The sequence below is a fragment of the Sabethes cyaneus genome, chromosome 3, assembly GCF_943734655.1.
Source record: "Sabethes cyaneus chromosome 3, idSabCyanKW18_F2, whole genome shotgun sequence".
In the NCBI taxonomy this organism is placed as follows: Eukaryota; Metazoa; Arthropoda; class Insecta; order Diptera; family Culicidae; genus Sabethes; species Sabethes cyaneus.
In genome coordinates this window covers 80357715-80371218 of record NC_071355.1, presented here as the reverse complement: position 1 = coordinate 80371218, position 13504 = coordinate 80357715, and the positions used below count along the sequence as shown (strand labels likewise).

The window sequence follows — 13504 nt, the reverse complement described above, 5'->3', positions numbered from 1 at the left end:
AGTGCACACTGTGCGCTGTACGCAGGAAAAGCAGTATCGGGATCTGCGTGGCGCGGATGTTAATTTCCCACACCAACAACCCGCAGCAACGGTAAACTTCAAGTAAAAACTCGGGTATTGAATAAGTACATTTTTCGTTAATTTGTTAATGCGCATGCGACTTAAAGTTTTCCACGACCGTATTTTGTAGCTAGCCAGTGAAAATAGAAATGGAAAAGGATAGGAAAAATTAGGTCTAGGCAAAATGAAAGTTATTAAAAACCAGTGAAAAATAACTTATACAATTTAAGAGCGAATAGTTTCGTTAAGGGCCGATCTTAAATAATTCTAGTTTGCTAGTTTTCTAGTTTAGAAATAATGCGACGAACCTCCATGCGGGGGTTCTCATGTCTTTGGTTGGTGGAGTTCTAATAGTTTGAGTCCTTTTCCTACCAGAGAGGTTGACTCCGGAATCAGCTAGAAACACTAATCGTTCACAATTATTTTCATGTGGAAGCTGGACTTAGCCACTGATGAAAATCTCGCGTCATTTTGTCTGTTGTAGCAAGATCAAGTACTGTATTCAAGTATCAGGTCTATGCGTAGGTATGGTGATCCGACGTTTCAAACCGAGCGCATGGTGTTTTAAATCTGTCAACATGCTTCGCTTCTCGAACTCGAGATAAAAAGAACCTCTCTCTACGAGGGTCTCATGCTGGGCAACCGTAAATGTTGGTGGGTGCAAGGATGGGTGGCACGGTTAGTCTAAATCAGCCTTACGACGGGTTAGAAAAAAACAAACGATACCTATAAGTATCGCTTGAAAAGTATCGATACCACTACTCATTGGTATCCGGAGGTATCGATGCCAAAATACTCGATACTTTAGGGTAAGGTATCGATACCGAGTGTATCGATTACTAGTATCGCCCATGCCTAGCAGTCGGCACACGGGATGCTGTAAATTACTTGGGACTGCTGCAACGGTGGTACTGGATCTTTTATAGGTGGTAGCAGGTGTTTTGTCGTTTTTATCGGTTTGCTGGCAAGTTTTACGTTAGGATAGCTGGCTTGGAAAGTTTTGTTTATTCCTGTGCTGAGTTGAGGAATATACGGAATTGCGCGATACGTGTATTGTTTTTGGCTGGACGGTGCAGTGGTTAGCTGTGATGGGATATGCTGTTCGATTTCTGTACCGGCAGCTTCATCGGATTGGAGCGGCGGTGGTGGTTCTGGCTGAGGAGTTTCGATGCGATTTTGAATACGGTTTAGCAGTCTGTTGATCAATGCTGTCGGATAATTATTCTGGCGTAGATGTTGAAAGATGACATGTTTTTGCTGATCGGATGATTTGTTGGTGGTGATCTTGATGACACGATTGATGAAATTGGTTGCAACATTGATTTTCATGTGCATAGGGTGGAACGAGTGGTAGTTGAGTAGCCGGCCGGAGGCGATACTTTTGGAATACCATTGAGTAGTGATGCTTTGGTTTTCATTCCGGATTACTAGTGTATCCAAAAACGGGAGGCGGTTTTCGAGCTCTGTTTCTTTTGTAAACTGTATGTGGGGGTTGTAGTTGTTGAATGCCGCTAGAGTGTTATCAACTTCGTCCTCTGGTAATGCAAGTATGAGGTCGTCAACATACTTTTTGAGCACTGGAATATTGTATTGTAGGTTTCTAGTAACAGTATTTAGTAGGGTTTCTAATACGAATTCGGCTAGAATGGGAGATAAACAACTTCCCATTGCGGTTCCGAATGTTTGGAGGTAAATTTTGTCACGAAATCGGAAGTAACTGGTGTCGATGCAAAACTCTATGATTTCCAGGAACAGATCGAGATTGATATTGGTGTTGCTGCGTATAGTGTCCCAACTCATGATTATGTCGTGCATAACCAAATCCTTAGGAATGTTTGTGAACAACGATACTACGTCGAAAGAAACCAATACGTAGTTGGTCGGAAGGGTTATTTTGTTTATGTACTGGACGAAATCGAAGCTGTCGATGATGTTGTATTTGCTTTTCATGCTTTTGGAAAGGATGTTTGCAATAAACTTCGATAGGCTGTATGTTGGCGATGTTATAGTCGGTACTACGGGTCTAAGCGGAAGTTGTGGCTTGTGGGCTTTAGGTTGTCCGTAAATCGATGGGCATACTGCTGTGGTTGTTTGTAATCTTTTGGCGGTGCTCTGATCGATAAGTTTTAAGTTGAGCAAGCGGGAAACTATTGCATTATTTTTTCTCTGGTACGTGGTGGTTGGATCTTTGGTAAGTATTTGGTACGTGGGGCTGTCGAGTAGTGCCAACATTTTTTGGTCGCAATCCGCATTATACATGATGACAGTACGTTTTCCTTTGTCCGATTCCAGGATGTATACGTCCTTGTGTTGTGTTAAGAACTGTTTTAAACTTGCGGTTGCACTGGTGCAAAAGTTTAGTAGCGGTTCCTTAGACTGGTTTTTGTTGTCACGACAGAGGTAATTTTGTATCTGATTCACTAGCGTACAGCGGGTTACGTTTTGAGTTTGTTTGTCGTCAGTGGTGTGTAGTATGGACTCTATATCTGCTATGATATGATACAGCGAGATTTGGTTGAGACTGTGTACGGGTAGTGCGAATTTGGGCCCCAAGCTTAGCAACACCTGGACCTCCTGTGGTATGGTGATTGGGGTTGCATTGAATATAGATCGGTCATTTAGCGTGGGTGTTGTATCTTCATTGTTGATGGTTTTTGCGAGTAACCTGGTGAGTTTATCATTTGTTTTACGTTTCTGTGAACTCGTTCTTTTTTCAAAGGATCTGAGTTGGGTTTCCTCAAATTTGTTTGTTGTTCTTTCATCAGTTTTCTCCACAAGGAGTTCTTTAACGTTTTGTAAGCCTTTTTTGTGCATTTTGATTGAGTGAAAGGTGTGTTTTATCTCAATGTTCAGGAGTCCTTTTTTAAAACGTTCTATTAGTCTTTGTAGTTGCTTGGTGTACGGACTACCATCCTCCAGGAGAGGATTAATGCACTTGAGCGAGTTCACAATGTGTGAAGGAAATATTCCTTTTTTGCGACACTGTATTAGGAAATTTTTGCGTACTAACATGTTGCATAGTTTCATGTTATGTGTCGCATACTGTTTGAAAAGTTGTGTAGTGGAATGGCCATATTGCGTTTGTATATTTAAAACTTTAAAAACTATTCAGTTGTGCACTATGGTCAAAAGGTTTAGGTGTGTACATTATTTTGTCACCAAACCAATGCAATTGGAGCTGTATAAATTCGAACTTCCTTCCGTTGGCAATCAACGATTAGACAAGAAAACGTAACCGTAGTGAGTAGAAGTCAAAAAATATGTTTTTATGTTCAATGTGTTAAAGTTATATCCTGTTACTATAATTAATAAACTATTGCAGTTACCTTTGAAAAAGGCCTAAACCAAAGGCCGAAACGTCAGGCAGTATAAAAAAGCCGTTTTCAATATAAAACTGACTGGAAAGCCGAAAATCCGCAATACAATATATGTACTTCAGTCGATCCTAACAGCATTAATATATGCCTGACCGCATTTCAAGGTCATGACTAAAATCACGAGTTTGGTTAAGAGACACTTGTTGCAAGGCGTTTATCATATTCGAGATCTTGGTGTCGCCCTGGATAGCGCATTAACTCTCCATCACACTACAACTATATTGTCTCCAGAGGCAATAAGCAGCTCGAATTTATTTAAATTTATTAAAATTGCTAAAGTACTAATTGCTAAAGTTGTACTATTGTACTGTGTTACTGCGTTGTACAGTGCTGTACTGTTTTCAATCACTATATTAATCACTGGTAAGGTCTGTTTAAGAATTAGAATCTGTGATCTAATGTCTTAATTAATACATTTGGATCGCTAGAATCGAAGCAGTACAGAAAAAAACCCTAAACAACACCTCAGAACTAGATATTTCCTGCACTAGTAAGGACGAAATAGGTACAAACAACGGGCTGTACGATCCCTATCCAATTTATGGCAATGCGGTTCAACGAACTCTATGGTTAGATCGACTTCAACTTTTCACGGCTAATAACTTTCAGCGACAATTCTCTCGTAGATGATAAATTTGTAATTGTACTATTGAATGTATTTACTGTCGTATGTGATTATATCTTGAAGACCGCCAAGAATCCGATGATTTTTGTGCAAATACACAAATAAATCCAATTCCAAGTCTGATTCAACTCCTATATAAAAAAAATCAAGTCCAATTTAAAGTAAAAATTCCAAATTTTATTTTAAGTTCAATATCATGTTTAATTCCCGGTGAAACTACCAGCCCCGATTATTTCATATGTAAATCTAATTCTAATTCGAATTTTAAGTTTAATTTTGAAATAAAGTTTCAAGCCCAAATTGATCCAAATTTAAGTCTAATTAAATGCCCTGTGTCAAGTCCGATTCCAAGTCCAATTTTAACTCTAATTTCTAGTCTAGTTCCAAGTTTAATTTCGAGTCCAATTTCTATTCTGATTATAAACCTAGTTACACCCGGAAGTTTGGACTTTTCAACATAATCAGCCGGTAGTTTTGTGATAAGTAATAATGATAGATTCACCCTACGATGACTACTCTGTTTTTCCAGGCCAAAACATTCCTTGCAAAGGTCGGATGCCCCAGCTTTTGTTTATGTCTGGGCACGCTAGTGCGTACCTATCGGCATACACAGACGTGGTCCAGTGCGAGTAAACTGGCCGAGCGCAAGCTTTTGACCGAGTTGTAAACTAATATTTGATTAGTTGGAATTTGTTTGTTCTCTAGCAACTATTTTTCAGTCATTCGGTTTCGATGCAACTGTATCCAGTTGTTGTTCAGTAAATGTTACTTAGTTTTTGTAACCATTTCATTTATTGGCAGGATTAAAAACTATTTTTCATTCATTTTATAATTGTTCAAACTTGATGTTTTATTTTTATTCAAAAGCAAATTTATTTCTTGCTCATCTGAAATATTTTTATTTGTTGAATCCCTTGAATTTTTCGAAACTCTTCAATTATTTCATATTACAGAAATTTTTATAAGGCTTATTTATTCAAGCAAAACACGTGCGGGCATGTTTTTTTGACGTAGGACTACGTCTTACGGCAAGTTTTGAGATGGGTGTCATTCCAAAAAATCGACAAATGCGAGCGTCACGAAAAATGAAAGGTTTTGAGCGCTAATAGCTCAGCGGTTTTCCGAGCGATTTTCAATATTCTTACACCAATCGATCGGAAAATCTTCTAAGAATTGACCCAAATGAAGAAAAGTATGGATTCTTGATGTTGAACTATTGAAAAATTGAAAATAATTAACCTATGTTTTACCAGAATTCTCACTTTGTGATTGGTTGGAAGATTCTTTGTGATGATCTAAACCTATACCAATTTGATATCTGTGCTTGGGAAGTAAGCCAAAACAAGTGACCAAGTTTCCTCATTTCAACAAGATTTCTTAACACCGCGATTAAACCTAGACCATTTTGATGTCCTTGCTTGGGAAGTACGCCAGAAAGAGTGACAAAGCCCCCTCGTGCCAACAGATTTCCTACGAACGTGATTAAACCTAGTCCAATTTGATGTCTGTGTTAGGGAAGTGTACCAAAAAAAATGACACAAATTCGTTGTCGCAACAGAACGCAAATTCTTTACTGCGAGACGATTAAACCTCGGCGAATTTGATATCTGTGTTGGAAAAATGTGCTACAGCTGTAGACACATTCCAAGCGCATCTATCCCATGAGAGCAAATTTTGAAAGTAGTAATATTAAAAATATTTGTATGTAGTATGTTCAAACATACTATAAAGCTTACAAAAATCCTGAATTGTCATATTGTTTATTGACAATTAATGCTAAAATGCACCTTGCAAGTGGGAGGTTAACAATATAGATTTTTTCATCATTTAGGCAAGGCTGAAATTAATTCTCTGTCAATAGTTTTAAGCCAAAATAATTTAAAACTGTATATCGTCAAAACATGTTTCATTACTAGGGTAACATTTTGTTTATACAGAGTTTTTTGAAAAATGAAAGCATTTTCCAGATAAGCGGCCTTTAAAAACAGGTACTTTTATAATGGTGTCCCGTAACGAAAATTTTGCATTTATTTCCATATACCAGAGAATTTAAATCCGAATTTTTTGAAACTATGGATTTTCTTTAATCATATATGTACAATCAAAATCGCGCTGTGCTTGACTTTTGATAAGCATTTCTATGTAAAATAAAATAGGTGCTTCAAAATGGTGTCCCGTAACGTTTTGTTTAACGCAAAAAGTAATTGAATGAAAAAGCACTGATCACATCATGTTTCAACTAATCTTTATCGACGACAAAAAATCTATTATTTTGATGACCGAATGCAAGTAAATATGTATTTACTATAAGTATGTATAAATATGATTACAATATAATAATATATTGTAATATTAGGGAATGTGCGGTATAGACGGGCACCTCAAGATTAAAATTCAATATCTATACAAGTATCTCTGTTTGATATAGCCATACTACTACTAAATTTTGTTCAAAACTTATACTTTAGCATCAAAAACATTACCTAGTAATCATATTTTTTAGACATTGTACAGAAAAACGGACACATTATATGAAAGTTGGACACCGCAAAAAAAGGTGTGATGCCTGATGAGTAATACCTAAGGAGGTATGATACCAGTCGTCGTATGTTCGAATCTCGACTGGATGGTGCTGCCAAAGTCAGTACGATCGTTGTACAAGCCCCGTAGAGTGATTTAGCTATTTTGGGCAGACGTTGCGCGTACGTTATTTTGGACATTTACGGCAAAATCAAATAAAAGTGACCAAAATAAAGTACGCGTAAAGCCTATCCAAAATAGACAAATCAACCTAATTGTTTTGTACTCTAATAACTAGCTGCAGAGTCTCTCGACAAAGGGTGACTCCAGGCAAAGGGTCAACATGTGCATTCCATAACCTCTGTTTACTAACTTCTACCCCTACGTCCACGTGTTGCCGGCTTGGGTACGCAATCTCGGTTGCTGTAGGCTAACAGTGAAGGATACAGAGTGGCTTTCTCCCACCTTAAGGTGGCAGCCACGTCAGTGTACCCGAAAACAAAAAAAAGTTAATGAAAAAGAAAGAAAGTCTCTCGATAAAGAAGAAGGGTTAAGTCTTAAAGACATTTATACCTAACGCCGTTTTAGACTAAAAACTAAAAGCCGTTTAAGACTAAAAATTTGGAATTCCGTTTCCGAAAGTTGTTTAGTCAGCTTTTTTAGCACACTAGCAAGAAAGCCTAGCCCAAAGAACATTTTTTAGCTTGCAAGATGCATAGTAAGTCTCGTACTTCGAACGGTATCATTTTCAGCTACTTTTTTTAGCGTTTCTTTTTTGAAAGTTTTCATGACCCTTTTCAACTGTTTTATTTTTTATATTTTATATAACTGTTTTATGACTGTAGAATAATTTGCAAATTATCAACAAAGTTATTTTAAAGAATAGGCAAAACTAGTCTGTCATAGCAACTTATGTTATAGTTACAGTTATAGTTCGCAACATCAGTTGTTAATGTTGCATGAAATAGTAGAGTTGCTTAAAAACTTTTAAATTTATGCGTTATGATACGTTAACTGATACGTCTGAAGTAAAACAAAACACCTAATTTTCGAATATTTGCTATTTAATACCATTTTGGCGTGCAGCGCAAATAAAGCATACCTTTCGCATCAAGACGAACCTTATTTGCCGTTTTAAATTTTTTCAAATAAAATTTTTGAATTTTGTTATTTTGGCCAAAATCATGCAAAATCTTATATAGGGGGAGGGGGCGATTAGTCAACAATGGGGAAAACTCGTTACATAATTAATCCATAGCCCCTACATTTTAATTACTAATGTGTCCAAACCCTAAGATTAGGCAAGCATTTTATTATAATACTTCAGTAAAGTTCTCACATGGGTATTTCTCTTTACCTGGAAGTAAACTTTACCTTACATATACTTGGTTACGTATGTCTTATTACCAGACAATAACACACCAAATCAGTACACTATTGTTACAAAATATAGTGAATATAGACCAGATATACAAAATATGACGGCCTGAACAGAAATCTAGAGAAAATAAACCATATAATGCAGTTTACTTTTTTCGTTACGGGACACCATTTGCAGAATACCGTTTGGCCAACAGCGCATGGTGTCCCGTAACGAAATGATTTTTATTATATCTTAAAAACTAAACAAAAACCTGAATATACTTTTACATTTTGAGTTTCAGGCAGCCTTCAGCTAAAAATTTTCGGAACATGTCGACTTTGAAAAACTTGAAACAGAGCAGAGTTTTGCAAATGTTTGAATCATGTTCAGAATACGCATTTTCTGCGATGGTGTCCCGTAACGAAAAGTATTCCGCCACTATTCAATGATGCTTATTATAATAAATATTTCGCCCTCGTATTGAGAAAGTACTACTAAATAGCATCTCAAAACACCTATTTTGAAAGATATTCGTCAGACTGTTGGTAACATATGAACAAATTTGCTTCGAAAAAACGGTTGCTCATGGTGTCTCGTAACGCTGGAATGTGTCTGTAGTGTTCGGTTATAATACGACTCTGTGAATACGCATGCTTGCCGTTTCATTAGAAGTGCAGTGAAAAGATGTGCTGTTGATAAAATAGGATTGTATTGGTAAAATCCCTTTAAAGTGGGAACCATGGGTAATAAAAACAATCTTTAATTTCAGTAAGGTAGCAGGATAGCAATAGTTTGTGTTCTTGATTTTGTTAAATTGTTTTCAAATGCACAATCTTTTGAGAATTGAACGTATGCAATGTTACTACTTTGATAAATGTTACATACAACGCATGTAGCATGTATATATGTTGCATATAGCATGTATACATGAAGAATCGAATGATTACAAGCATGAATACATGCTACTATCATTATAAAAAGACTTACGTAGTCCTGCGTCACCTATATATGCGGTCGTGTCTTGTACACAACCCCTCTGATTTTTCTTTACAATGCAACACATAATCGCATTCCTCATCCACGGTCCACCAGCTGTTTCAGCCGCCCAACCTGCGAAATTCCACGAAGAACTAAACTAATAAAATTTCACGCATTTTCCCTGTCCTGCTGCACCCGCACGGGCTTGCTTCAAAACGGTGTCATAAAATCCACACCCTTCGGTTTAGTTTAGGTCCGCCCGGCCCGGGGCTGCGAGAGCTCGGCCGGCAAAAGTGCGCAACAAGAAGCCGCCGCTCCACTTTATTATGCGCATTCCATAGGTCCTAGGAACTTAATAAGATTTTCCCCTCCGCTAACGTGGCGATGGATGTGGTAGCCGAACCGACTGCCGAGGGTAGAAATCATGCCAATCTTATGGCCAGTTTCGTGTCAGTTGGGGTGAGTTGTATTCAGACATTTTCTCTGCTAAACACTGCCTGCTAGGTAGGTAGAGGTACAGCAGTTCCTTTGAAGCAACCTGCGAATTTACGTAGGCTCATGCCATGTGCACGAAATAGCATTGCGACTGCCGTTTTCCCATTAGTCATAGTACCAACGTGCGTGCAGTCTATGAAGCAAAGCGAAATTTTCATTCGAAACACCCAAAATGAGGTTGTTTTGTGAGCCACGAACAATTTTTCTGAACCGATTCCGGCTCCTTTAAATGGCGAGCTCTTTCTAACTAGATTACACACTTTTGGTGCACAATCTTGGCCGAAATTAAAAATTAGTCTTGGTTATATTTTGGGTGCCCGCTGGAACACAACACAATCTTCAGTGGAATTATTTGAGTAGCTAAGTTTAACGCCAAAACTTACCGAATATCAGCCAGCCAGAAGTTGGGCACAGTAATCCCAGGGGGAAATATGATGAACCATGCTCTGTATATTTTTATGGATGGTGCATGGATGTAAGAAGTTATAGCTCATAAGACCAGGGGGGTCGTGCCTTTGTGTGTACTGGTATAAAGTACACTCAAGATTTTTGCAGCAATGATAACTGTTATTCTAAGCGGAAGATGTGCACAGACTAATCTTGTTTTATGTTGCATGAAGTTAGTTGTAAATTTATTGCAATGTTTAGAATCGTCATCCCAAGCGACTTTTGGGACGAAATTATGTTTTTCCTAGGATACAAATATAAAACTATCGCAAACAAACTGACCCAACTTTAATGGGTTGTTATAAAGTATAAAGTTATTGGGAATTTCCGACGACATTTGTCACAATTATTATTTATAAGGTAAAATTTCCTTATAGAGCTAGAATTTCTTTTCTTGGTACACTGTACACACACAACTGTTACATGGGGATTATGTGCCGTGGATTCAAAAAGCGTGTTTTCGTGAAAGTTATACAAGTAAAGTACAAGTAATCATATAGACACAGAAATGAATATCATCTTCGTTTCAAAAACTGGTTACAAGCCAGTGCATTTTCGGCTGCGATCTAGTGGTAACAGAAACGCTTTTTACACGAAAAATCTGACTGTTAACGCAAGAACATCAACAAAACCAACAATATTTTTCTTATAACAATAATGTTTATCAGCCGAAAGCTAGGCTAGTTTGCTCTATATTTGTACATTCGAATACGGGCATTTTTTACAGACGTAACCAATAATTAAATTTCATCATTCTCTATTAACATAAGATAGTACAACTACATTTTGGGTTTACAGACTTTGAGCAATTAATAATTAGTAGTTGATCAAAATAAGTGTTGCAAAGATAACTTAGCTTAAAAAAAGTATGAACGTCTGTGCCCATGGACATGAACGACGGACGTAGGACTACGAATGCAGGTTCAATTCGACGAAGTTTGACATTTTGCCAATGTTTTTCACAAAAATGTTTAATGTACCGTAATAATAAACGCTCTGAAGCGTTCCATTATGATCGAAAAAGCAAAAATCAATATCTTGAAAACTATTTATAGATTTAAATACAAAAGATTTTATTTACAAAAATAGACCTACCTTTTGGTCACTAGGGTGATTCACTTTAGCTCGTTTTAAAAATTTGAACTTTTTATTCTTTTGCTATATTTTGTACTATAAAGTTGTGGATAATTTATTTTCTGAAGAAACAAAAATTTTATCTCGTCTGGGTATCGCTAAGGCCATTGCAAATTATTTTTAAAATTTCTGTCACCAAGAAGGGAAATTGGTTTGAAAAATCGGGGGGCAAAATAATTATTTGTAGGATATGTGTTTATTTATTTATGAAATCAATTGTCTTTGGGCTCTACAGTCTGAAAAAGTCGAAAAATGAGAGTACGAGTTGAGTTAACGCTTCTAGCACGAAACAGAAATGGAAATTCAAACAATGAAATTTCCGAAAATCGTCCAAAAAAAATTTCTTTCGTTTTTGTCTCTTTTTCGTAGATATTTGCATGGAAAATAATAACGTATGTATTAAAAGCAAAAATAAATTTGGTTTTCACATTTAAACTTCAAGTAAAAATGCTTAAAACCCATATTTTTTTGGCTCGATTAAAACCACAAGTTAAAATTTGCCTCCAAATACCCTACATGCTAATTTTGGTTCCATTTGCGTAATTCAATCTTGGGTTATGAGGAAATTTGTGTTTCATTTGTATATGGGCCCCCCTCCCTTGTTGAAAGACGGATGGGTCTCAGTACACCATAGAAAAAAATACTGCCTTCTAAAACCCCCTCATGCCGAATTTGGTTCCTTTTGCTTGATTAGCTCTCGCGTTATGAGAAAATTTGTATATTATTTGTGTGGGAGCCCCCCTTCCTAAAGAGGGGAGGGGTCTCAATTCACCATAGAACAAATTTTTGCCTTCTAAAACCCCTACTTGCCAAATTTGGTTCCATTTGCTTGATTAGTTCTTTAGTTTTGAGGAAATTTATGTTTCATTTGTATAGGAGCCCCCCCCCCTTTTACGGTCTCCTTAATATTGCTCTCTTACCCCTCTATAAAATTGCTGGTCATTTTATCTATCCAACGACATATAAATTGTTCAGTTGCGTTCAGTAGTTTAGTAGTTATTAGCATTTGAAATCTTTCATTCAAACGTTACACTTCTATTTTCGTTTTCACAAAGTGCTACTCTGTCCCAGTATAGTAAACTAATCAAGCAAATGGAACTAAATTTAGCAAGTAGGGGTTTTAGAAGACAAAAATTTGTTCTATGGTGAATTGAGACCCCTCCCCTCTTTAGGAAGGGGGACTCTCATACAAATAATATACAAATTTCCTTATAATTCGAGAACTAATCAAGCGAAAGGAATCATATTTGGCATGTGGGGGTTTTTAAAGGTAAGAATTTTTTCTATGGTGTATTGATACCCCTTCCCTTCTAAGAGGGGGGTTCCCATACAAATGAAATACAAATTTCTTCTTAACTTTAGAACCCATCAAGCAAAAAGCAAAGCCTGGGTGCTAATTCCGTTATCGAAATTTGAGAAGGTCAAATTTTTATACGACCGACTTCGCAGCCAGCTGTTAGAATACAGGACAGTGCGGGGTCAGTGCTACGATCCTATTGACTCTAACAGCCTCTCCCAGCCGAAATCCGAACATACGACGACTGGTAGGAAGATTTGTTTTCTATGGTGAATTGAGACCCCTCTTTAGGAGGGGGTCTCCCATACATATAATATACAAATTTCTTCATAACTCTAGAACAAGAACCAAATTTGGCATGTGGTTTTTGGAGGTATGAATTTATTTTATGATGGTTTGAAGCCCCTCATCCCTGTGGTAGGAAAATAAGGACTCTCATACAAATAAAACAGAAATTTTTGTGTATGTGCCATATTTAGTGCTATGTAACAAGCGGTAAACTGTAAAAGTAAACTAGTAGAACCTTCTCGGAGCAAGAGACAGTGAATCGATGCCGCTAAGTAATGTGCCTGTTGTCATTCATGTCGAAAGACAAGGATATTCGAATGACACGTCATATTTGCGATGAATTTGCTTTGGCTTTTATGTTATTTGTAACCATAGCCCTTTTAAAGACCACAAGCGAGTTAAAGTAATATTATTGAAACATGTCAAACTACCCATAATCATATTCAATACAATAATCTGATCATCAATGAAATGAAACGAATAGAAATGAATGATGAATGGGCTGATCATTCATTTCTATTTCAACGTCTATGATGCACCCAAGTGATTTTTAAAATAAATCTCTATGTCTCAATGATTGCAGGCGTTGTACTTATGAACCCCCGTCCACGTGTTTTCAAAGCCACCATTGCATTCAATGAAGAATTAAATCTGAATATTTCGCTCTTCTCTTTTAAACATGTACTTGAATAACGGCACTCACAGATTCTTATAAACATACATATGCCAGAAATGCAGTTTACATTAGTCTTTGATCTAATGATCTGATATAGTCCTACGGCACCCGTTCTTACAACCCTTAGGGCTGTATACCTTGCAGTTTTTATAGCGGGAAGTCCTCCAGCTCCGGACACTTCCCAATACCGGACACTTCTGACTTTCATAGTTCAAATGGTGCACCTTAGTAGACAATATGATAA

General features: G+C 37.1%; 1 protein-coding gene across 1 annotated transcript in view; it reads right to left on the bottom strand.

The window, feature by feature from the left end:
- Window positions 1-915: 915 nt before the first annotated feature.
- LOC128739774 (uncharacterized) overlaps window positions 916-13504 on the bottom strand; it is a 38436-nt gene continuing 25847 nt past the window's right edge. The window contains exon 3 of the mRNA XM_053835277.1: window positions 916-2634. Coding sequence (XP_053691252.1) covers window positions 916-2634 — 1719 coding nt within the window. The remainder of the gene's footprint in view (window positions 2635-13504) is intronic.